Below are 25,192 nucleotides of genomic sequence, written 5' to 3' on the forward strand. Positions count from 1 at the left end.
TATATTTGCTATATGTTCTATTGCGAACGTAGCACTGATAGTGCTTTAGTAGATGTACTTTGTTCAAGCATGTATGTATACACCTCGTACTGGAAATAGAAATTGTAATATTTAGTTTATTGCTAGATCAAACATGGCAATAATTAACAAAATATTAGTTAGTATTTATTTATAGCCCGCTTCAATAAATACAGTCGTATAAGTTGTGTTATCTATCTTCCATGTTAAAATTTATTGTTCTAAACGGAAAGTTTTCTAAAAAGTTCCTAAAAAGAATTGTTCTCAACAATTCATCGTTCAAAGTTCGTCGTTCGTATCGTCTGTGAACTTGATTGATTGCTTACTAAGTTCTACCGTTGACGTGAGGCTAGGCTGAAATGTCAGCCGAGGGATCATCTCAAGGCGGTATATTTTGCGTCTACTACAGAGACTCCACGTGTTGTTTGAAAGATAACAAATTCTATCCCTATCCATTAATCTATACATCTTTCTTATAAAGAGCACTAGGTATACCGGCAGCAATGCTTATGTACGCAGAAGGGAACGATTTTATGCCCTGTTCACAGTGCCTTTATCTATGTCATTGTCTGCATTTTGCCCCACAGCGCATGTCAATGGCTTTCAGCGCCTTTAGCAGCGGTGACTTTCGCTATCGCGCAGTCCAAAGTAAATCTTCTAAGGCTTATGAACCTGACCGATTAGAGGACACCCATAAAAAATAAACTAAACGTAACTTTGATTGCACTCAAAGAGAAAATTGATTTATCAGCTTTAATACAATTCTGTACAGTACTGCTATGCTACAAAACAAGTTAAAGTTCTTCCAATAGGTAGGATGAAACACGGTGATAATGCCTCGTCGTTTCATCTAGTTTGTCACGAGCAAGGCTCTAACCTTTAACGACGCTCTCGTTAAAGCTCAGTATAACGATTGTTTTGGTTATGCATTGCGAGTTTTTGCCGCAACTGGGTTATTTCATCGCCCAGAATGTTGATCTTGTTTAAATACTCACTCTTTTCGATCTTTAGAGCGTGTACCTCCTGCTCGAGCAAGAAAATCCGTTCTAATTTCTTTTTGCGGCACTTTGAAGCAGCAAGCCGGTTTCGAAGGCGTTTACGCTGAAGTTTAGCTTCTTCGGTCAAATCGTTCTCTGCTATTAGCGACAGGTCAGTATTGTTCATCGTTGAGTTGGCCGCCGACTTCAGGCTCGAATCTAGCTTGTCCAGGTTATGCGGTTCGGCTGATAGTTGTGATGGCGCTGCATTTCTCGTGTGTTGAATAGCGACAGATTCCTGTCTGGCGGTGGCAGTAAGCGTTGCCAATGTTGTTGCACTTGTAGAAGGTACGTTCAATGCGGACATTTGAGCTGGTACCATATCGCGAACGTGTCGTCTCTTGCACTGTTCTAAGGCTTCTTCAAATCCTTTAACAAATTGTTTCTGTTCATCAGTGGCTTCGTGTGATGCACAAGCTTCGGACGTGACCAGTGTCGACTCCACGGGCGAGATGACCCCTAAGGCACCTTTAAGAAAGTGTTCGAACTCGGGTGAGGCTAAAACAAGACGCTCAAATTCAGGCGATGGCAGTATGGTTACAGCGAGTTGGTTTTTAAGCCGCTTCGCTCGACTGCTGTTGTTATTGAGATCATCCGAGCTAAGATTAAGTGTCGTCGGCCGCTTGGAACGAGTTCGACTTACCTCGGCCTCGTTGACCGTGTTGGATTGCCATTCTTGTACAATCATATCGATTCCGTACATCGTATATCGTGACTAATTTCCAAAACGACTCACTGATAACGGCGTATCTTACGGTCACGTCACACAACCAGAATAACAGAGGTAAAATTCAAACCCTACATGCAGAGACTCTAGGGAAAGTATTTGAATGTTGACTGGTTATGCTTGCGTGTGGCTACTACAAAAAATTCGATCAGCTCGATGGTTGGCTTCTGAGCTCTGAAGGAATGAGTCACTGATGTGTTTCGGCTCGTCTTTTAAATGATTTCATAGCATATGGCACAGAAGAATCAAGTAGAAGAGAGGGTTCAGATGAGCAGCCTAAGAGAAGCCACGACGTGTATCACTTGCGAGCGGTCTTAGAGGTTCTAGAGGACACAAAAGCGTTCAGGGTGCGTTCAAGCACGAACGAAAAGGAGTCGATCTGAATAAGCCATCCTGTTCACCAGGTAAGTCCGCAAGAGTTGAATTTTATTGGTAAAAAGTACCTGAGAGACATCTGCTGGGGAATATCCACTGATTTCACGCACTCTCACGTGTGATATTCTCAGGCCTTCTTCTAACTGATAGCCGATTTCCGATGCTTCTCTCTCTTCCCAAGCGCAACCGTACCAGGTTTACCCCGATGTTGCACGGACAATAAGTTACTATCGAATTGAATGCATTGAGGTCGACACCCATGGCGCTACAAGAATATCATATCTTTTTGTCGTCGACGCATTGTTGTTAACACTAAGGCTCGTAAATTCTTTTTGATAAAAATGAAGCGAAGACCTTAAATTTATAACTTCTAAACATCATGGACGGTTCACAACGGTCTACCTGTACGGAATCTGTTTCAAATGTGGTTTTCTGAGCCCGATTTTCAGTTATTATGATTTGAGTAGTTTAAGTTCCGGCACCGTGCTGCGAAATAGTTAGCCCCCGCAATAGCTTAGTGGGTCGTATCTATCTACCTGCTAATTCTGAAGACAAGTTGTGGTATAGTTTCGACCCCAGGCATAGAGATACGTGAAACCCGGCCGTATGGACAGAACGCCCAGCAGCGATACCGCATGAAAGACTCGAAACATAAAAACAATGGCACGTCTGGAAATTCTTACATACGGAGTTTCGGCCGAGTCATTCTAAATGTGCATATTGAATATATAGCTTAAGCCACATTACGTTACTCACCTGGTTTCCAGCCAGATATGGTGTTTAGTGAATTCTAGAAGTAAATTAGTTCCTAGCTATTATTTCTGCTCATTTTGCGTTTAACTGAGTAATAATCGTCCGAAGCTCACCGATCCCAAGTAAAATATTCCTGAGAATTAAGTAGACGAATAAAGAAAGAATACGCAGAAATCATTGACCGATTCTCCCTGCTGTGGTCCATATAGAAGTTCCTTTTTAGAACATTCAAGCGGCAGACATTAACGCGATCGGTTGATTTCATACAGATGTCAGATCCACCGGTTTACCAAATCAAAAGCCACGCCAGATCTGACGCACATTCTGACCTTCGCCCAAAATGGAGCCATGGATGTTACTGGAGTTCCATTGGAAGATAAGGGAGGTAACTTCGTTTGTCTACTACATCGGTAGTAGCGGAGGCGCAGTATGACTCACAGAAAAGTTGACATCGCAGTACTAGACAATATCTCTCAAGATACTAAAGTTTTAGAATGACTCACCTTAGCGGGTCAGATAAAATCCCTCTCCTGTTAAAGTTGGTCGAAGCTGAGGCAGTGGTAGATACAGCTAGAAACAAGGCTAATTTAGCGCTAACTGAGGTTTCCGTCAACAACGTTTTCGTTAAAGGCAATGCTTGTCGTAACGCGCAACGGCTTAAAAGTTAGTTCCTTACTACCGAAAAAGAAGTTAACATGAAAAACCGTTTGGTGAACTTGGTTCCTATCACTCAGTGAAGTCCTTTTAATAGCTAGTAGTACAATAGAGTTATCTCTGTCAACTTTATTTGTCCGTCAAAGCTCACGGAAAGTTGCCGAAGGGTAACAAGTGTTGCTTAGCACGAATAAATACACGGATAGAAACTTGATTTAAGCGTTGAAGTTGAAATTTCATTATGCTTCTAGACGAATTCGAACGGATTAAGGTAGATGGCTCTATAGGCATCTTGTTTTGTCCTTTGTTTGTCACGCCTAGATAAGCAGTACCCATAACACTATGAACGGGAAATTGGCGATATGTTGTACATTATGGGGTAACGTTTATCTTCTATTGATTCTCATCCGCATCGAAACTTAGTGAAACCATCAGTTTAGCTAACAAGGTACAAGAGCTGTCATCTAGGTTACTAAATAAAGGTTGGCTCATAGAACAGCAGTAAAACTCTAGGATAGTACCTCATCGATATTTTGTTTAGATGCTTTATTAGCATGCTATAGTCCAGTCTCCAGAAATTGCTTACAAGGTAAACTCACCTTACGAATTGCTCAAAGACTTCGGCGTTACGATTTGCCCTTATCGAAGACTAGCAGACTCGATGCAGATGCCCCAGTGATCCAGCTTTCAACGTGAAAAGCTAAATTTTCTGAGGTATATAAATGAACATGTGGTAGAGAATCTAAACAACTTTTGTGTGGTATGCCATGAAGTTACGGTACTACTTGGATTTACATTAATAATACATAATGTCGTTCAATACATCAGCGTAACATCTTCTTCGTCCTATGGTAGGTTATTGTACATAAATTGAACAATTATTCAAATGTCTTTCAACCTCTTCGTATCAATTTTTTTTTTACTTGAAGCGTTTAACTTACATCCTGCTTCACTTTGTCTGGAGGCCGTGCAATATTTTGAAGCATAGCGCATCACTTTAAGGATTAAGTAACATCACTGAACTTTTTTCATGTAAAAAAGTTTCGAAAGCAATCATCTCTAGTTGTATGTAAACTTCTGATAACTATCTCTCAATGAATATTCCTAAGCGATCTCAGAATGATACATACGTAATCGAAGGCCCTTGTACGAACGAACAGACAACAAGAATAACATCATCGGAGTTTTATGTCCTATTTGCTGTCAACAGCGGTTTCAAATAGAAGTAAACGTAAGAAGCACTTCATATAACTATCGAAAAGTCAAGCCATCACTTTTAGCTATGTCGTCTCCTCAGGGGTCGAATTGATGACCCACGATTATTGTAATTATTGCTTTTCATAAACTCATTTTTTTTGGTGTCGAAAAATATTGTAATTGTCAAGTGTAGAAAAGCTGGATGTACTAAAAACCCTGTACGTTTTTACGACCGAAAATATACTTTTCTGTTGTACGGCTCTAAGGCCCAAGACGCGCACCTTGGAAGGGCTGTTTGGAGAGACTCCGGAGGTGGAAGGGTCGGCCTAGAGCTTAAGACATGCCTTAAATCTGAAACGAGTTAGACCTGTGCATACTTATTCATTTGCCAAAACCCTCTCTGATTTTTGGGTTGGTTGGTTTGACGAAAAAGGACTAGGCTGAATAGTGTACTTCATTTTGCAGCACTTTATTTCAAGGTACAAAATAAGCATTGAGAAAATAGAACGTCTTGTAATGGGGCGCCATACTGTGGTCGCGCCGAGAAATCAATGCGTATCATGATGCTAGTAGACTGGCAACGACCAATAAGACCCCAGAAGCTACTATTACGCCGGTACAAGAATTACCTTTATTATATATTTTTACTTTATTAATATACTTTTATATATTATTATTATTATTGTAAGAAAGAACTGGTAATCTTATCCGATTTATCGAAGTTGCCTTAAGTCAACTTTTGTAGGACTTCAGATGAATGCTATTTTTTTTTCATGTATTGACATTATACTAGAACAGAATAGAACCTTTGATAAATAGTAATAATATAGTACTGTTTCTTAGCGACTTCATGAAGCGCTGCCCGTTTTCTCCTACTCTCTTCGTTGAGTTCCATCATTCGTTTCTACGTCATCATTGCCATACTATGTTTCATTACGCGACTAAATTATTTGCTTTCTTATTTTATCAACCTATTTATCTGTATATATTTTGTTTACTATACACAGTCTGCATTATCGTTGTACTAATTAATGGTACTATGCAATATAAGCTAGACTGTATTCTTCTAATTTGCAAACCTAGCGTAAAGAAAGCGCGATAAAAAAATGGTTTATATAGTATAAAAGCTACTGTAGGCTACAGTGTTACAGAGCACGTTAATCTTGCCCCAATGTGACAGTACTATAAAATTATAACACTATTTGATTAAAAAAAAAAAAAAAAAAGTACTCCATCAATATATGTTTCAATAAAATCACAATAACAGTTTGTGATACCAGGAGGGTTCTTTCAACATATTTTCCATCAAGGAGTGGAAAGGAAAAAAGTTTTACGGCAAGATGCGTCAACAAAAGAAACAGAAGCGCTTCAATCACAACGCGACCGATAAAGGATGTTTCGAGCGTCTCCATTTTGGATCTTGCCAAGAACGGAGGTATAATTCTGACTAAGACATACCACGGTGTTAGGCTTTAGACACCTTTAAATGGATTCGGGTTTCTATTAACTAGCAGTGTATAAAGATATGACCTAGAAAGAAAAATTATTTCCTAACATCGGATGTGGAGATCTTTGCGGAACTGTCAATTCAAGTTTATTATACATCATAAATGGAAAACTAACCTACATTGCTGAATGGAGTGATTGTTTGTTTTGGATATTAGGTAGCTCTTCAGTGTGTCCTTTTAATGCGCGGACCTTGTATACCGAGATAATCGCATGTAACGTTGTCAGGACAGGCCCGAATTACGAAAAAGTCAAGCCCTAATCAAACACTAATAGCGTTCCAGTAAAACCAACTTGGTCCCAAGTCTCAGGCATACAGACATTCCGCAGCGTCGAGCAGTGTTTCAAGTTTGACAGACACAAGATGTTGACCCCAGATCGTTTAGTTACATAGTCACGATTGGTCCCATTCTGCGCAACAAAGAAAAATGATAGTGATAGTACGAGAATGACAAGCATTCTATATTAATAGCGTATTAAAAATAGCCAGGTAGCATTAAAAATGCGACTCATGTACCGTAATAAGGTTCAATATTGAATCTAGAAAAATCCACAGGACGGTTATGTACCTATTTCTATTTAAATAAAGTATACAATGTTGTTCTTTCAATATCACTTACTTTGCTTAATTTCTCATAAAATTCACATAAAGGGTAGCACGTTGGTTATGTTGAAATACGGTGTACAATGTTGAGATAAACCTTTAGCAGTAAAAATATCCTAGGCCTTCTAAGCCGATACTGAAAGCAAAATTTTCATCCTATCGAGAATTATAATGATAAAATAGATATTTCCAATGCTAGCAAAAGGATCTCTGCAATCAGCTGCTATCTGATTTCCACCTACAATATGCTATTTAATTTCACTATTAGTAAATATCGGCACCAACTAACGTTGTAAGCACATATATTTTACCATTGAAATTTTTGTATCATTTCAGGCAAGTTATACCGAATACCTCAGATTATTTAAACCGTATATTTTTTTTCTGTAAGATAATCATCATGGATCCATTTACAGGCGGTAAGAGCAACTAAACGACCTTTTGCCTGATACCTTTGGTGCGTTATTGTTTCTTAATTGAACGACGGAACGTAATATCATCATTTCGATAACAGTTTCGAAAGCATATAGCCACGATAGCAACTTACCTACTTTTAATGACAGATCTAATCTTAACACGCTGCCTCGAAGCGTATGCGTTATGCCTTCTGTGGGAACAAGCAGGTGAGCTGTTCTTAATGGATCAACTTCCTTTAATTGCATGCAGCTCTCCACAAGTTTTTGCAAAGGACACACATTCAGTTCCGTGAACCATCCGTGCTGTGCCAATACGAAGTCGTCCCTGTCGCCCAGCTGTGACGAATAGAAATCAAACTCACACCAATAGACCCGCTGTTTCGACGACACTTTTTTCTCAAGGTCATCAACGAGTACGGCCTGAAAGGACACATCAACACCACGCCTAATATAAAAGCCCAATGCTCATGGTAACCATTATGATTCGCCGGTCGGCCGTTCCCAACGGCAGCGTCCTATGAAAGACATTAACCTTGTAAAAATTCGCCAATCATCGAGCGTTGGTCTGGAAACTTCATTACGGCCGAGGACGCACGCATGAACTGATCACAGACTATTATTAAGTTCTGTGTACCAAATATCTCTCCAGATTTGGTGATACCGTGATTACGGGCCCAGTGAATGATTTGGTCAACGTCAAGCTTGGTTCCGCGAATGGACGCAGCTTATGCAGCTGCTACAGAGCCGCACCTCGGGTCCTTTCCGCGGAGGAACGGTTCGACGTTACGATAATAGATAAAAGCTACCTGCAAGTTCTTACTGAGAGATCCCCAATGCTTTCAATGCGGTTTTAACGGCGGGGTCCTCTTGCGAATATAGAAAATTCTCTCTTGTTGCTTATTTTCTTCTGTGATGGCCTCTTCGATTTTTTTTCTCATGCATAGCTGGCTTACCAACACCACCATTGCATTTAGTCGGGATCGACGCAGTACGAGATTCAAAATATTGATAGTTCCTGTAGAAAATAGTCGAACATTACTACGCTGGTTTACTAGGACACAATATGGCACTGCACTAGTGAATCCGCTGTCCTCAAAACAGGACAGAAAACGGTCCCAGTTTTTTATTCTATCGGACCGTGGCGTGTATTTCGAGAACGGTGGAGCAGGCCTCACCGTTGTGTAAACATTAGTTGTAATTAAACGACGACGACGACGACGACAAATGCGCTCAATTTCATAACGTTTCTGTGTGTAACTGGATGTGTGGCAGTCTCGAAGATGTCATAACTGCCAAGGTGGGCTTCATTCCCCTAGAAATATGCTATCGATGCTTCATTGTATTTCATTTGCTCTCTGTTTTTCAGCCCGAACGTGACAAAAGCGGTCCTATTAACTCAATGTGAATGTATCAATAAGCTGACGAATGAATTTAGTGTCGGACGGAGCCAACAGACATCTTCAGTTGGGCCTAGAAGCTGTAATTAAAACGCCGTATGTCATCGAAAAGAAAAATATAGAAAGAACGAGTCAGGCTAACTAACAAAGTACAGCTTAAGCTTAAAGCTAAAACCAATCGATGCCGATTCCATTTTTCGTTGATCCTCTTTTAGAGTTAGTGCTCTATCTTATTTTAAAGTTTAATAAACGCAAACAGTTTCCAGTAGTTAAATCACTTTTTTTTTTGTTTCGTGTAAACGTCTGAAGATTAGGCACTCTCTGAATATCGACTAGCGTTATATAATTGGAATTTTATGATTATCGCAAAACTGTTTTATTTGTAGGCCTCTATATTTGTTTATGCACTTGGCTGTTGTGAACTTACATGAAAATATCACAGTTTTACATCGAAACGGTACAATTGAATGCTACAAGTTAGAAACGGTCATGAATTGCCTCACAAGACTTACTCGTATCCATGAGTTCCAGACACAGGTTAGACAGAATGAAATATGGACGTATATCGAAGCTTGAAAAGCAAATCGCTGCGTTCGCATTTACAAGAACGTCCAAAAATGGTTTCGCTTACACGAACGATTGAATTAAATAATAATAGCGTAGAACGTAATCGAACTTTTACATTTTACGTAAGTAACTAAACTATAAACAAGATCTATTTGTTTCAGTTTTCGAAAAATCTTAGGCGTATATGTCCATCGACGCGACTAATACTAACACTCATCTCGTAGAAACAAAAACCTGGTCATATTTTGCTCAATGCCGTACGCGAACCCAAGTTGCTAGATAAGGCGCGAAGTAACTGTCTTAACTGCAATATTAACTGACATCAATATTGCTACCATACAACAAAGACAAATCTCTGAGACGAGCATGCACTTAGTCATCTAGAAGTTCTCGACAACGAAAATACTACCGAAATATCGAAAGAACAGACCAGTCCGGTTTGGAAACTGCTAAAGATCAAACTTTAAGAACTTTATGGCAGAAATGACCACATCTATGTTAAAAATATAGTTCAAAGTGGCTTCAATAAGATGAATTATTACGGCCATGTTGACCGGTATCAAATGCTGACAACCAAAAAAATCCCTATTATACGTAAAGTCGGTGTTGCGATCCTTCAAAATGGCAGCGATAAATATTCGTTTTTTCTATTAAATTATTTTTTTCCTTAATAACTTACCTTTAACCATTTACAGCCCTAACGATAATAATTTCACGTACAACTCATGCAGGATTCCCAACAAAAACTAAGAATAACAAAAGAAAATATATTAGAAAATCTTAATTTAGAAAAATTTTGAAAATGTATTGAGAATTCAGTACACGTAGGATAGACAGCGTGGAATAGATGAAACACGTAAATATCCCGATACGCAAAGCTATTGCACTTTAGTTAAACGTGCGTAGAGGATATGTATTATATAACTTTCGTATGCTCGTTAAACCCATGGTGAAAGATCTACAGTGAACATAGCATTAGGTATAGTTCCACCAGGAGGCCGCTTTCCAACACGAAATGCCTGTCTGTGCCTGGGTACGGACCTTGATTACAACGAGTCCCTAAGATCGGCAGCCATATGCGTTACCCTTTAAGTTACCACGGGGGAAAGCTGTACCGCTTCTATCTATTGTAAATCTATTGTACGAATAAGTTAAGCTTGAGTATTTCAAGGTTAGTTACGAACAATTGATTCTAGGGCAGCTCTGTGTATGCACGAAAGGCCCTAAAAAATAGCTAGCGGCACTATAAATAGAACAAAGTCGATCACGATAAGGTGATAGCCGTAACCTAAGCTTCACAATAAGGTGCCGATCATCTGAACGTCTAATCGAGGAACAAAATTATTGCACTATCACAGAGGTGTGCTTAGACCAGGCTGGATAGAAAAGGAACTTATAACTTAAATAAATGAATCTTGAGCGGAATGATTGGCTTTAGTCGAACATGGAGCAATGGATAAGGTTTTTAAAGTGGAAAATGATTGGTATCTAACTTACACGAATCCTATAATAAATACTACATCTTTCATTGTATTCATATTCAGTTGGAGAAATATCCTCAGATAAAAAAGCGAGCTTAAGGTTTAAACTGGATTATATTAAAGAACATAACAGTCCTGAATAACCAACAAAAAGAAAACTTCAGCCCAGACCTGTCTGATAATAATGAAGCAAAAAAAAAACGCATAGTATGGCGTCTTTTCGTCGTTGGCTTTATCTCGAATCCGAAAATAGGAAGTAACTAGTGCTACTCCTGCAATACCGAACTGCATATAAAAGAAATCGTGGGGTTCTTGAAACAAGAACACAAGTTCTTTTATTTTCACACATAAGATTCCGTACGGTGTACGTCATTGGCGTGTGGTACGGCAGGGAACCTGACCGAGGTGACCCCAGTCCGATGATCCGACGGAACATAATACGCCTTTTTTCCACTATAAAAAAAACTTCGAATGGGTTCGGAGTGAAGTATAGAAGAGGATTGGAGAGTAACCTATATATGCTCACCTACTTTGAACGCTTTTATCGGCACCACAAAACTAAATGTAAGATAACACCAAACACATTAAACAGTATTTTGTCAGTATACTCTGTTTCAACTCTGTCTCTCTCTGTAATGTAAACTCTGTAATACTAGTATAAACCGCCTTAACCTATATCGAAAGATCTACAGTCTAAAGTAGCTTCTAAACTTTAGCTCGTACTAACTAGCGTGTTACTGCAAAAACAACATACAGCGACCAACCAAATTAGTTGTAAAACCTTTGACAGACGCCGCACAGCCCCATCGATGTTAAAAAACAAAGTAACCCTACATCGTGCTACCCAAGTTTGCAAAGAATGTTTCTGTCCTGTTGGTCATGGTGGAACGAATAAACTAATTAACCAGGAAAAATCCTACATATAATCAAACGCTAGACCTACGTCCTCCGTTCGTGTGACTAAAAGGGTAATTTTCTTTTTTTTTTTTTGATGAAACACCGTATTCCTTTCTTCTTATTTAGTTCGTAGTATTTCCAATATATTTTAACAAAAATCTGCCAGAAAAAACCGCTGATGTCCTTTATGATTGCATAAATCCTGCTTATGCGTAAATAGGTAATTCATTGAGGTTGGCAAGCTATACGACTGTTTATGGTCGTTGTGGTGGCACTATAGAGCACTATCGTCTTTTACAAAGAAATTATCATAAAAGCTTCGAGTACAGTTACCTTGGTTTATTTTGCTATTTCTTAAAATCGTCCACCACCTTGCTATCTATAGCCTCTCTTTGATTGAGAAAAAAATCCTTATTTTTATTGCTAGGGGATTGCAATCAGAAGGTCAGGTCTTTTCCATCACTACTTCCTTTTGCGTTGATTCAACCAATGCTTCTGTTGGACATTGTAGAAAAGTAGTTTTGACACACGTTGAAGTGTTGAAGTACAATGATGAATAGCACAAGAAGAAATTGTTAATAGCCGCCATACGCCAAACAACTGAGTCAAGCCGAACCTCTATGAGTGTCGCAGTGATCGTACAGTTCAATCTGCTTATTGAAGTAGGCGAGCGGTTTCATAGTCGGCAAAATTTCAACAACAAATGATGCATCATTAACAATATACACACTGGACAACGGCCGTATTGATGCGGTGATTACACGTACAGAGACTTGAGGAAGATAGAACCACCACGCTAGCAAGCCGGTCTACGACGGCAAAACACAGCTGGACGGGGCCATCTGCAGTAAGTTCAACGCAGTACTTTTAATACACGAAACTCTCCGATCTGTTACGTTCTGCTTCTGTACAACTGCTTCCTTTACGAATATGTTTACTAAATTTTACTCGGCTATTATTCAGAACATAATAATAGAAATAGGTGAGACGTTTTCGAGGTCGTCGAACATTCCACCTTTTGTGCAAACGAAAACGGTGGCCAAAATTAGGACCAAAGCACAACAGGTGTGAACGAAATTAGGTAAATCTAATGACTGAGCCCATAAACGAATCAGGAGCACAACAGATACATTGTCGATTGTGTATTATGCAAATCAAGCACATTGTCTACGCACGATATTCACATCAGACTGTGCTAAATAAAAATTACTGAATTATCAAGTTGTCTCCGTGAGAGTTCATACACATTATATCCTGCATAATTGCTACGAAAACAAGCCGAGGCTCAAGGTAGGAGGCAAAAAATCCATATTTTTTCTAAGCATAAAACAATCATCATACTACATTTTTTTGATCGATTTTAAAAATAATTTGTTGAACTTTGCCTAAAATGATACGATTCCATTATGGTGGTTTATTCTAGAAAAAAAAAAAATAGAATAAGGAAAATAATAGGCCCACTACACAATATAGGCCGTAAATATCTAACACTTCTATTCAGCAAAGAACCACGAGCACGAAATAGCAGGCCGAAATTGGCTAGATTGCTCAATTTTGCGTGAAAACCGTTTCGAAAAAAATAAGTCATATCAAGCACTAAAAGTAAGCCATGGAAGCCCTTAGAAATTCAATAGTAATAAATTGTTGATAAAATATATATAGGATATATCTAAAGAAAGAAAACTATTACAAATAATATCAACTTATAGAAAATCCCTTGGGCACATTTGAGCGCATATACATATACATAACAACAGTAGAGCAAAAGATACAGATACTTTATTTAACAAATCACAACAAATGTATTTAAACTATAAAATAATATATATATATATATATATAAAAGTTATCTAATCGTCACTATTTGCTTCTTAATCGAGAGGTATTTATTAGTTTATTCTGTTTTATAAGGTATTAGTCTAAAGCAGAGAACTTGTAACTTTAAGGTAGCGCGAGCTTTGTTTTCATTAAAGCCTTCCCAATTAGCAGAAGCTCTCTGCATTAATCAAATTTATTACGAGTCATGATAGGATTACCATCGGAGTGATAATTCTACCGCTATGGCCGACAGGCAGGTCCAAAAAGCGTCTTGTTCAGTTAATCATAAATATATATAACATACCACTATATTATAACATGCATACTGAAATTATAGTGTAGCCGTTAGGCGCCTTATTTTAAAATGCCATCAGCCATAGTAACAAAGCAAAAATAACATTGCCTTCTAATAAAAATGGAAGGTAAGACGAAACTAGTGAGTCACTTTTTATTAAAGCATAGGCTACTAGCTGAGTTTGGTACATTATATTTTTGTACGTTTTGTAGATAAATTGCTTAGTTAATATTAAAAAAAAACCTATCGATTTTTTTTCTCTGCAAGTATCGATCGTTTAAATTTACTGTAAGCATTGCTGCGATCCTTAGCATTAACGTATTTGAAAATATATTTAATTTTAAATACATGTAAACAATGACCTCGTCCGGAGCTCTCGTTGATATCTTACACATTCATACTATTGTATATGTTAGAAGAAATAATAAGCCCTAGATCAACTATAATGTGATCTAAGAATTAGGATCAATAGATCAACAATCTACCATAGTTAATCCTTTCAGTCCTGACAACATTGGACCTCGGCTGCTGTGCCAACACAATTATTCGCTACCTTTCAATGGTAGCCTTTTGCACAAAATACGATCCTACCAAAATGGGCAACCGGTAGAACAAAGGTTCATTTTAAAAAATGCCTGTGATTGCACCCTAACTAAGAAAAATACTTTATTTCTACCAATCTACCATCTAAGCAATGGCAAATCAATTAAAATTTAAGTCAATTTGTATCTGCAGTGGCGAACTAATAAAGATCATCGTTCACGAATAAGGTCGTCGAGGGCGCCGATTTTTGCTCTGACAGATAGAACAATCGAACTTATTGCCACCGTTTATGGAAACTCCTGGCCCAATAACCTGCGTTTTTTTGCCCCCTATATGTGACTCAAGTGTCTTAGAGTGTCTTGACTTGACACAGCTAAACTTATATGTTCATAGCAGATATTCCGAAAAATGTGGTTCCTTTATGTTTGATGAGCTCGAAAACGAATCTTAGCCAGGCGCTAATTAAAGCTTCCCCGATCTACTAGACTGACCCTAGTAATAGTTAGAGAACGCTGAGGCGCCCAAGAAGAAGCAGGCGGGTTATACACGAAGGGGTTACGCAAGCAGGATAAGGAATAATTTGGACGTTTGGAGAATTTGGTACGGTTTTTCATCTAGCAAAAACACCACTTAATTAAGTATTAACAGCTTGCAAGATGCTACATTTGACAGCAAAGCAGATCAGAGAAAGATTGTCGGCAAAGACGGAACCAGATCATGTTATACGAATATTACAGAACTGTGACAGGCGATGGTTTAGCGAGCATTGTAAATTTTATGGGTAACCCGTGCTAATGCTAAGTATAACAATTTTAGTAATTAACGGCGACGTTATCTTTTCTCTGTTAACGTTTTGCCTATCGGATGACGTAACATCGTACTAAAATATCGGCCATCTCTTTACAAATATGTGTGGAAACAGAGACGCTACGTTTACGAGTAGTTTAAGACTCAAACATTTAAATATTTGTTACTAAACAGATATAATAAGCCAATTGATATGGGGCCTCGGTCAGGAAACAGTTCCAAATTTAATTTGTATTCTTTTTTTTTTTTCGTCACCAATGATACCTAACTCATAATGGCTGTGTGCCTTTGGCTTGTACATGATTAGTATGTCCTCTTATTTAAAAAGATGCGCATGAGTCGTCCAGACGACGCTACCTACCCCTTTCTGCAAGTCTTGACAAAACATTCTAGCGTTATTTGTAGTGAACGCGTTGAATATTTACAGTGGTTAGAATATACGTAACTTATATTGAGTCAAATTAGGTAATTAAAAAAATAAAAACTTATGATAAAATCAGCAATACTTACGCTCAAGGTCCCGATTGATGTGTGCGCGTATGAATAGTAGATTCCGTCGTGAACTGGAAGTCAGGCCTTCAAAGCACATCTTCGTGTCTGCCTCGTGCTAATATGGCAATCAATCGCAGTAGGCTATAGAAAGAACTTTTTGCTTATACTACTCTTAAGAATAACAGTGGAGGTTAATGAGGTTCTACCAATAGTAGTACGCTCATTTCATTAAAATGCCACTTTTTTCATTCATATATAATAAGTAAATCATGTATAAACTGTTAGCAGTCTCCAATAATCCATGGGAATTTCCAGTGAAACTAAATAAGGGATATATAGTTTGCCTCACCAGATACGTTATATCGTACAGATTTGTACTTTGCCATAGAATTATTATGCAATTTTCTTCATATAAAACGTCCTTTCTCATAAATTCAAATGATGCATGTCGTTCGATAATTTTCTACGAAAAACTTACCCCAAGAAAGCTTCCCTGATGCCAGATTGTAGCCTCAGGATGAATGAATATAGGAAAAATGTGGACTTTCTTGCAATGTCTCTAGTGTAGAATATAAGATCTAATGTAGTAATTAGGGTTTCGAAATCTTACAAAGAGACAGAAGCTATTCAAGGAATGGGTGGACGAAGATGCAACAACCTCAGTCGGAGCTACCGAAGAGATTTTTGCGACCCCGGAAACATACTCTCGTTAATGTACAGAAATTGATTTGAGCTATCGATAATTTTTAATGGCTGTTTTTATTTGTATAAACGAATTATAGCTGCGAATAGAATTGGATCGTAAGCGTTGCCTTATAGATTTCATACGACTAGAGACTCATGGTTTGATGACCGTGGGCGTTGACTGAGTGCCTATAACGGTTTTTCACAACTATTTAACAATAGATTTGTTGGTCTTCGGCTACTAGTACCTTAAAAGACAAATTAAATATTATGCCTCTAGTACTCAGCAGCATAATGCGATTAAGTAATTTGGCCAATGTTGTTCTTCGATCTGTTTTTATCTAGTATCCCTATATGGCATGAATCTTTGCTGTTCATTTATAACAGTACATAGAGGAGATCAGGTATAAATTCATATTTTTTTTCAATCATGTTTACGAATAGAACGAGGCTTCAGACTATGTTATATATTCCATAGGTTAGGTTTAAAGCAGCATCCCTCGGCTTGATAGTTATGGACTCTGACTAAAAGATTGACACGGCGGCTGGTTAATCGTACCTGTTAGGATATTGATGCCGTCGTTAAGTTATGGTGTTTCTATTACTTAACGGCATTACGATTTAAAATCAGATTATAGGGTCACCTTGATCACACCCAGGCACAAGCCCACCTCATCGAAAATCCTTCTAGGATTGGCTGCGCACCCCAAATAATAAAACCTCGCATTGCCTTCCCCTTTTGGCGCTTTTTTTGTTACATCAAGGGAGAGCACCCAATATCCTCACCCCGTTTTAAGACCTGTTCAAACTCCATTCGATATTTTTGGGGCTTCATATTTCAATCCTCTGTCTGCCCCTAATCCGTTCAGCAGATTAAACTTATCCCCCAACCTCTCGTGGAGTGAACATTCTCTCTCATGTTTGACCTTACCCTTTGGTTCTATAGGGTATAAAACGGTTCTGGATACTGGTTACATCTATCTAGACCCTTCAAAGCATAAATACTTAAGGCTTGAAGTAAGTACATGAGTGAGCAATCACTGGTCGCATCTCTGACAACAATGGACGCAAACTTGCATCCGATATTAGCTGCCGTAGGCCTGATTCCGACATCTCATGTCAATCACTACCTACATACGGCCACTTCAGTTGGACGGATGCTAACAAGATCATCGCGCAGATCCAGATCATCTTCCGCCTCCGCGTCTCCTGCGCCTCAAACTATACCAACGGTACGTCGCGTTCGTATATCCCCTGCAATACGACAGGCTCGGGTTGGTCCGACAAACGATGACAAGAGATTGCAATGTGGCTGGTGCGCGTACCAAACCGAAAATCGTCAGCATATGACACGTCACGTTATGCGGCACACACAAGAAAAGCCCTTTAGATGTCCTTATTGCCCGCACAGATTTTCCAGGAACGATGCCCTGAAGAATCATATAAAAATACACGTCACAGAGAATCCTCTTCAGTGTACGGACTGTAAATTCATGGCTACGACTTTGGAGGATCTTAAAAATCACGAAAAACAAGATCACAAGCATGCTTGTAAAGCATGTAGCGAAGTATTCTCTACGAACAAAAGTTTGCGATGCCACGAGGCAAAACATTGCAGCTTTCGGTGCAAACACTGCAAATTCTCGTCGATTTACCGCAAGAAGGTCGAGGGGCACGTTCGTTTGGAACATAGCGCCGGGAGCGAAAGTATCGTTGAGATGAGGTTGCTTCCTGTAACAAAATAATTAAAATACCGATTTGGGCTCTCTCAAGATTTGCCCCATTATCTAGCTGCAAACATTGAGCCTGACATTAGGTAGCTGAATCGTGCTCACCGTGCCTGAATCTCATGTCTGCAGCTGTATGCACATACAGCAGTTTTCCTAAGAGAATATCTAGAGGGATGCCGCTTGTTGGGACGGGACCTGGTTTCCTAGAGCCTATGCAAATTGCTAGGGTTATTATTGGTACCAGAATAAATAAAAATCGAATAAAGGCTTTATGTAGTTTTAATTTAAGTTGCTACTGTTGTTTTTGACATTTGGCTTTGAAAAAAATATTGTGTATCATCTAACTATAACATGTTGTGTATTTGATGACTTTTCGTGTAATACCGCCATTATTTGGAGCTTCATTCATTGCAAACCGAAAGTTTTGTGCGGGAATTAAGACCTGATATGTCCAATAAATAGTCAACATCATTAAACCAAAGCATTTTGAACAAGAAACCAGGGCCAATTACAGAATAAATCAATCGATTTTTACGATAAAAACTTTGTTTATTTTGTTATAACAATAATAACAAGTAGATGATTATCAAGATTTTTTTTCCGGGCCAATAGACTGATAGAACTCATTTAAAAAACAATTAATAAATAAGGTACATCTCTTTTAACCGAACGCATTTTGCAACTTAAAACATACGAAATAGTTTACTGTCACCTTGTCGAACATCTGATGGCGCGGAGCACTTATTTATAATGTTATCTGATTTGACATCAGACAAATATCAGAGCAGAAAAGTTACAAATCAAAACCTGGAATAAAGAAAAATAAAGCTAAAAAGCAACGCTTTTTTTAAGTACAAAAGGTTAGTGAAACATTTCGAACAGTTAACGTATTGTTACCGCTATACTATAATTTTTCCCCACGCGAACATAATAATGCATTGGCTTTTAGATAAGTTGGTAGTACAACCCGTTCTTAAATGATTATCTAGTTTGGCCTACTTAACCGTTTGATCAATTCGGGACCAACCTCTCTTCGTAATTCGGATATCTCTAGGTTGGGTTAGGTTAGGGAGCTGACTTGAGGGTCATGCCGATTTTAGAGTCAACGTTGAAGCTCATCCCAGTACCCAGCATTAAGCAGATTGGACCCAAATAAATAAATAGAATAAATTTTCATTTCGAATAAAATTTAATGATATATCGACTTTCGGTACCGATGTAGGCGCTTTGCTTTCTAGAACATCTGAGTAAGAAACATTATTATAGTCTGTGGCAATGTCGAGTGCATTTACTCAGCCATACAATTTTAGCACATAATATATACAAGATAAACACGACAGAACAATGTGGATCCTGAGAATGATCATCAGGTATAGTGGCAAGGAGTGCAGCGACAGAAAGCATTGCTAACATCTATATTATAGGTCCTGTTTGTCAGGAAGCTCTTTATTCTGTTATATGTTATATATAAAAAATGGCGAAAAAAAAAACCAATTAATTTCATATAACTTATATATAGAAGTAGGGAACGTTAGGTCATCAGTGGCACTGATTTAGATCTAAAGGTATTATTATGACGTATTCGAGGTAGACTTGGCAGCATATTCCTGTTGTTCTCTATTGAAGCCTCGCATCCAAGCTAAACGGAATGAATCTAATTAGAATTAGATCTATCAAGCACAAGTTCTGTCAATGTGGTAATAATTGACAACAAGCTGCCAAAGGACACTGGCGATATTTTTCCAAGTGCTTTCGGACCGCACAATGCTACTTGGTGTCGATATTAACCAGCGGCTGAACTAATAATGGTCGTTAGATCGAATGTATGTTTAGAAAACTAACGGTGTTGAACGCTATACTATTTGAACAAAAAAATTGGAAACATCCCATTGGCCTTTCGTGTGCAGAACGTTTAAGGCCCTATTGCAAATTACATTTTTCACTATCGGGGGTTTGCGGCACAGTACTTCCTAAAATGACTTAGGCCTCATTCAGAAAATACCACTCTCTTGTTAAAGTATAAAAATTTATTATCGCAGAACGTGCCGCTTGATCCGTAGGAAGATACTTGATTAAAAGAAAAGTCCCGTTGGGTACATACGTAAGCAATATTTGTGTACGATTCTCTAAAACATCGCTTTATTAAGCATCTAGATTGATTTAATAATATGAATACATGACAGGCATCGATTATTAAGAGTTCATAATAAACGACAACGAGATACGATACTGTAGAGAAATACCGCTCAGTCCTATTTTAATGAAGGCCTCAATCAGTCAACGGCCTAATATAATAACTCACAAATGATTTTGAAAATGAAAATTTCACTTTTGCTAGGAGATCCAAATACGGGATACTCGGCAGAAATATGTCAACGGTAGAACAGTTATAACTTAATTGAAATTGTAGCATAACATGATTAATACAGAAGAATGGGACGTCATCACGGAGTAATAATTGAAAAGAAGCTTTAAATTCGTTTTAGGCTAGTTTAAGATAAATATCAATATCGTGTTGAAGTGTGGCTCTTTAAAAAACAAAATGAAGCCTAAGATAACCTTTAATAAACTTATATTTCAAATGCTCGTTGTCGTGCCTAACCTTGACATGTTTGACACCGTATATATACATAAATATGCTGGCGCGCTACCTAATTTTCGGATTCGGGTCGACTCAAAGACATATTTCTTAGCTTCTCATTCTAGCCGGAGATTTGCAGCTTGAACGCCGCCATATTGTTTACCTTTAGATCCGTCGTAACATGCAAACGAATTCGTTTTGCGCATAGCTAAGTCCAAGTAGGTGTTGTTTAAGCTGTAGGCGCAACTGCAACACTTTTGTGAAACCTACCTGTACAAAAACGCTTCGAAACTATTAGGCCAATGTAGAGTTGAGTCAGGTGGTCCCGGGAAACTTATTGGAACAGCAAAGAGCAGAGTCACTAACTGAAGTGTTAGGTAAAACAGATTACAGACAGAAGGTGTAGATCGGTGCTATATATTTTATACGTTTCGTCTCCATTGCAGGAACTTCAATAATAATTTATTGTAAAAATTACTTCTGAGTTATCACGTTGTTAATACAGTAAAATATACAAAAGAACTTAATATATTCAAATGGCTGAGACTCACTAGCAAAAGACCTAATTTCCTGAATCGTCTACCAATTCGTTGGAACAATTTTTTTTTTTTTTTTTTAATATTAACCCGTTAGCTTGTATCAGAAAAAACGTATAAGTTGAATTTCCAATTTTTCGTTAGTTTGCTGCTTGTATTAACATCGCTTAGGATTTCATATGTGATAGTAACTCTGGTTAGCGTAACCATATATTAGCTACTCAAGGGTAACTTCGTGTGTAGGTGCTACTTGCGCCTCCTCACCTATTATATACATTTAGATCGATAGACGAGTAGATAACGTATTAGTATGAAGTTATGCAACATAAGACCGGAGTCCCTCATACGCGGGTGTTCAGTACTCTCGTCTGAACTGATTAAGCCACAAAAGCTAAAGATTAATTTCAATCAATGTAGCAGCGAAGACGACTCTGCAGTGATTGTCAATGACTAAATTTGAACTTCAGTACCCCTGTTACTTAAGAGTAGAGCAGAAAATAAAGCAATACCGTATCACATAATTCAAATTCCAATTAAATCCCCCAAATTCAATGAAATGTTATTGGATTTAAGACCGCGCCCCATTCGTCCAACCTCCTGAGGTCTTCGTATTTTCAAACACCGTCTGTTACATAAACCAACCCCATCAAACCCCGCACCTGCCACAAATATTAACCCTATCTTCCGCGATCGCGCCTTGTATACCTCAATTGCTCTAACCCATTAACACTCTCTCTCCGGCGAATTGACCCTCTCTTAAATATACTGTACATAAGACTGTGTTTTCCCGTCATCTGGCACAATTGGCAAATCATTTTGAGCAGAGGTGAACCTCACAAGTGAACTTCAGCTAGTCGTTCCTTTGAATCAAAATGGACATTAATGTAAATGATTTCGAAATTGCGCAGGCCTTGCTTCTGTTATCAGTACCTAAGTTATACAGAAATATGGCTGCTTCGGCTGGCCAAGTACTTTTGGACGCTTCGACAGGCTCGATGAAAACCGGTATCAATGCAAGTTCCATCTCAGGTCCAGACCAGGTCGATGGTGAAAACTCGATTGTGCCTGCAAGGTCGGTAGTCGAAGTAGATGAGGTCAACGACGTCGATCTCGAGATATCCGTGTCGACTTCGACTGCTGTGCATGACGTTGCTCGCTTATCCCCGGCCAGTTTGGGTGGTCAGGTTATCACGGTGGATGGTAGCAAAGAACTTCGGTGCAAATTGTGCCCTTATGAAACCAGACGTCGACAGCATTTAGAACGTCACGTTTTGCGGCACACAAACGAAAGGCCTTTTGTGTGCCCGCACTGTTTACGACGGTTTTCCAGGAAGGATTCTTTGACGAAGCACGTGAGCACACATGCGGGAGACACTCCTGGTCAATGCGTGTATTGCTGTCATATGGCTTCCGACAAGAAGGACCTTGAAAACCATATGAAGGAAAAGCACATCCATTTCTGTAAGGTATGCCGAAGAAAGTTCCCTACAAATAAGACTTTGCGCGGGCATGAAGCAAAGCATTGTAAATTCGGTTGTAAACACTGTGTTTTCTCGTCAATTTTTCGTAACAAGGTCGAGCGCCATGTTCGTCTGGAACATAACGCAGATGACGAAAGCGTCGTTGTAATCCGATTGCTTTCCTCTGCATCCCAAGAGTTATCAGAGCACTCCCAACGGCAGTCGCACTTATCCCAAGGACAGGACGAGCCTTCTCAGGAACTGACTGAAACGCCTCAAGAGCCACTCGATTTGAGACTACGTAAAAATCTTTATTTAGAACTGGCAAATCTACACGAGAAAAAATGAAATCAACAGTGAACAAACAATGCAATCACTACTACTCATATGATCTATGTAAATATTGTAAACACAGTGTGCTTAATTGTATTCTTCACCTTACATTATAATTAATAAGTAAATGAAGAAAAATGTATTGAAAGATATGAAAGAAATTATTTTGTGTTTAATCATTTATTCAGCATTGCTTAAAGATACCACACACAAATTAATATCGCAGGAATATGTAGTTCACAAGTATGATACTATATAACAGATTCCATCCAGTGATCCCAATGCCCAATGTTACGGTAATCTACCTATTAGGCTGCTATAGGCGAAAGCGAACCTAGTGTATTTTAAATTGAATACATTTTGAGCTAGTTCATCTTGAATGATGATTTTTAATATGCCTTAGATGTAATTTGCCTTGTTTTATACGTTCAGCTTCAGAAGAGCCATGTAATACTATTATTAATGCCGCCGCCTAATTTCCCTATCTACGACTTCTCAAAGTAACTCGGTAGTGGGGTTTGCTTGCTGACCATTGCGTTGCTTAGGGCATAGTATTCCCAGTAATCACACGGACTTAAAAAAATAAGCAGACTGAAACACACGTCAAATATTCCTTTACTCAATTCACGGGGTAGTTGAGGCACGACGATGAAATCTGACGTCATCAGGTAACCAGACTGCGTGCTTTTAATTTTCGTACCAACGATCAATAAGTCTTCTGGAAGGCTCGAGCTAGCAGACTGAACTCATTGTTTTATTTTCCATATATATCTTATAATAGCAGATGCTCGTAATGTTGTACTACCATCACTTTTCATTTGAACCTATTCCATAATCACCAAACTATTTCTCTGCAGGACGACGCCATTCTCTCGCCTAGTCCCTCTCCCGCTGATGGTAGAGCTTGGGCCATGTCTTGTCTTAGCAGTAGGGATGGGTTCCTTTTGTTAATTAGTGATTAACAAATTAGCTGACCTAGAGTTAATTTACGGAAAACCCATATTTATTCAAGTTTTAGAACTGTTAGTACATGGCTTATAATTAATATAACACATTATATATGCTATGCCAGTTTTGGTCAGCAGAGCTTTTAGCATTGCAATGCATCCCTGCCCTCGGCTCCTGACACTTACTCGCCTCTTCGCTGGTTTTAAACACTCCACTTTTCGTTTTTGAAACGTTTGCATCATTAACGTACAGTGTCTTACTCCTTTTGGCCTATTATCCCAATTTTCGATGAACTTCGGCAACTCAATGGCCTTGGAGAAGCAAAAACCTGTGGCGTGTTCACTTTAGAGTAGACCCGATTTTCGCTCACAAGTTTCTAGAAGACTGAAGTATTTACCAGCAACATTTTTCCTCTTTATTTATTTACACACATTTATAGCCATTTTGTCTGCTGGCGGCGCGTTGTGCAAAATAAATTTTGAAGACCGTCCGATTTGCATGTAACAGCCTCCGCGTTAACTTGGCGAGGTCATTACAGCTGTGACTCATCATCATGTGCCGAAAACAATAGATGGGTAAGGACTTAATACACGAAATCAATCGCTAATAAAATCGATCGTCTCCCAGCATTAGCTGTGAAACAGACTACGTGGTAACTTCGTTTACGTTTAGTCACTCGTTATGGGATCAAGCGTGTTTGGATGGAGCCTTCTGCTCCATTGACAACTACCCCCGAACCATCTGCTTTTAGTTGGTATTTTTCTTATTAGACGGAAGGATGTCGCGTTGAATTTTACGCTTGGCACATACCGTCCGTCTTCTAGACTATACCTTACTGGCCCTTTTACAATCCATACAATTCAAATTATTATCAAATAATCTTATCATAAACATTTATGGAATAAATCAGTTTTCTCTTAACCGAAAGCAGACATGATTACGTTAGTTAATGACCGACTCTTGTTGTAGTGACATGTTACATAAAGACTATCCTGGTGATCAGATTTTACCCTATAGAAATCCATCGCCTTGGAAAGTAGCGAAGTGTCACCTTTTGAATACATCTCGATACTCGTCAAGTGATGCTCAGAGATAAGGGAAGGTGATCCCCGATGAACAATGTAGATCCTGACAGGGGGGTGTTCACTATAGTAGCTTATGCAATCTTGGGATAAGAATTAGGGCTTCATTGGGTCGCGCGAAGTGTCTTCTAGGGCCATAGGTTTTCATAGAGCTTGTAACGACAGGTCTCAGAAGACAATGTCACAAAGGCAAGGTGTCCTCGACGTAAATATATCGCAAATGCCCGAATAATATACAAATATTGCCATATTTA

General features: G+C 38.7%; 1 protein-coding gene across 1 annotated transcript; it reads right to left on the reverse strand.

Moving 5' to 3' along the window:
• Window positions 1–645: 645 nt before the first annotated feature.
• LOC111265619 (transcription factor Jun-like) lies at window positions 646–1,758 on the reverse strand. Its single transcript, XM_022842444.2, has one exon. The coding sequence runs from the start codon at window positions 1,756–1,758 to the stop codon at window positions 913–915; it is 846 nt and encodes a 281-aa protein (XP_022698179.1). The 3' UTR covers window positions 646–912.
• Between the last annotated feature and the right edge of the window lie 23,434 nt (window positions 1,759–25,192).

The sequence above is a fragment of the Varroa jacobsoni genome, unplaced genomic scaffold, assembly GCF_002532875.2.
Source record: "Varroa jacobsoni isolate VJ856 unplaced genomic scaffold, vjacob_1.0 scaffold_105, whole genome shotgun sequence".
Classification (NCBI taxonomy): Eukaryota; Metazoa; Arthropoda; class Arachnida; order Mesostigmata; family Varroidae; genus Varroa; species Varroa jacobsoni.

Excerpts from the sequence above, each read along its gene's own strand:
- LOC111265619 (XM_022842444.2), bottom strand. The coding sequence starts at position 1,758 with ATGTACGGAATCGATATGATTGTACAAGAATGGCAATCCAACACGGTC.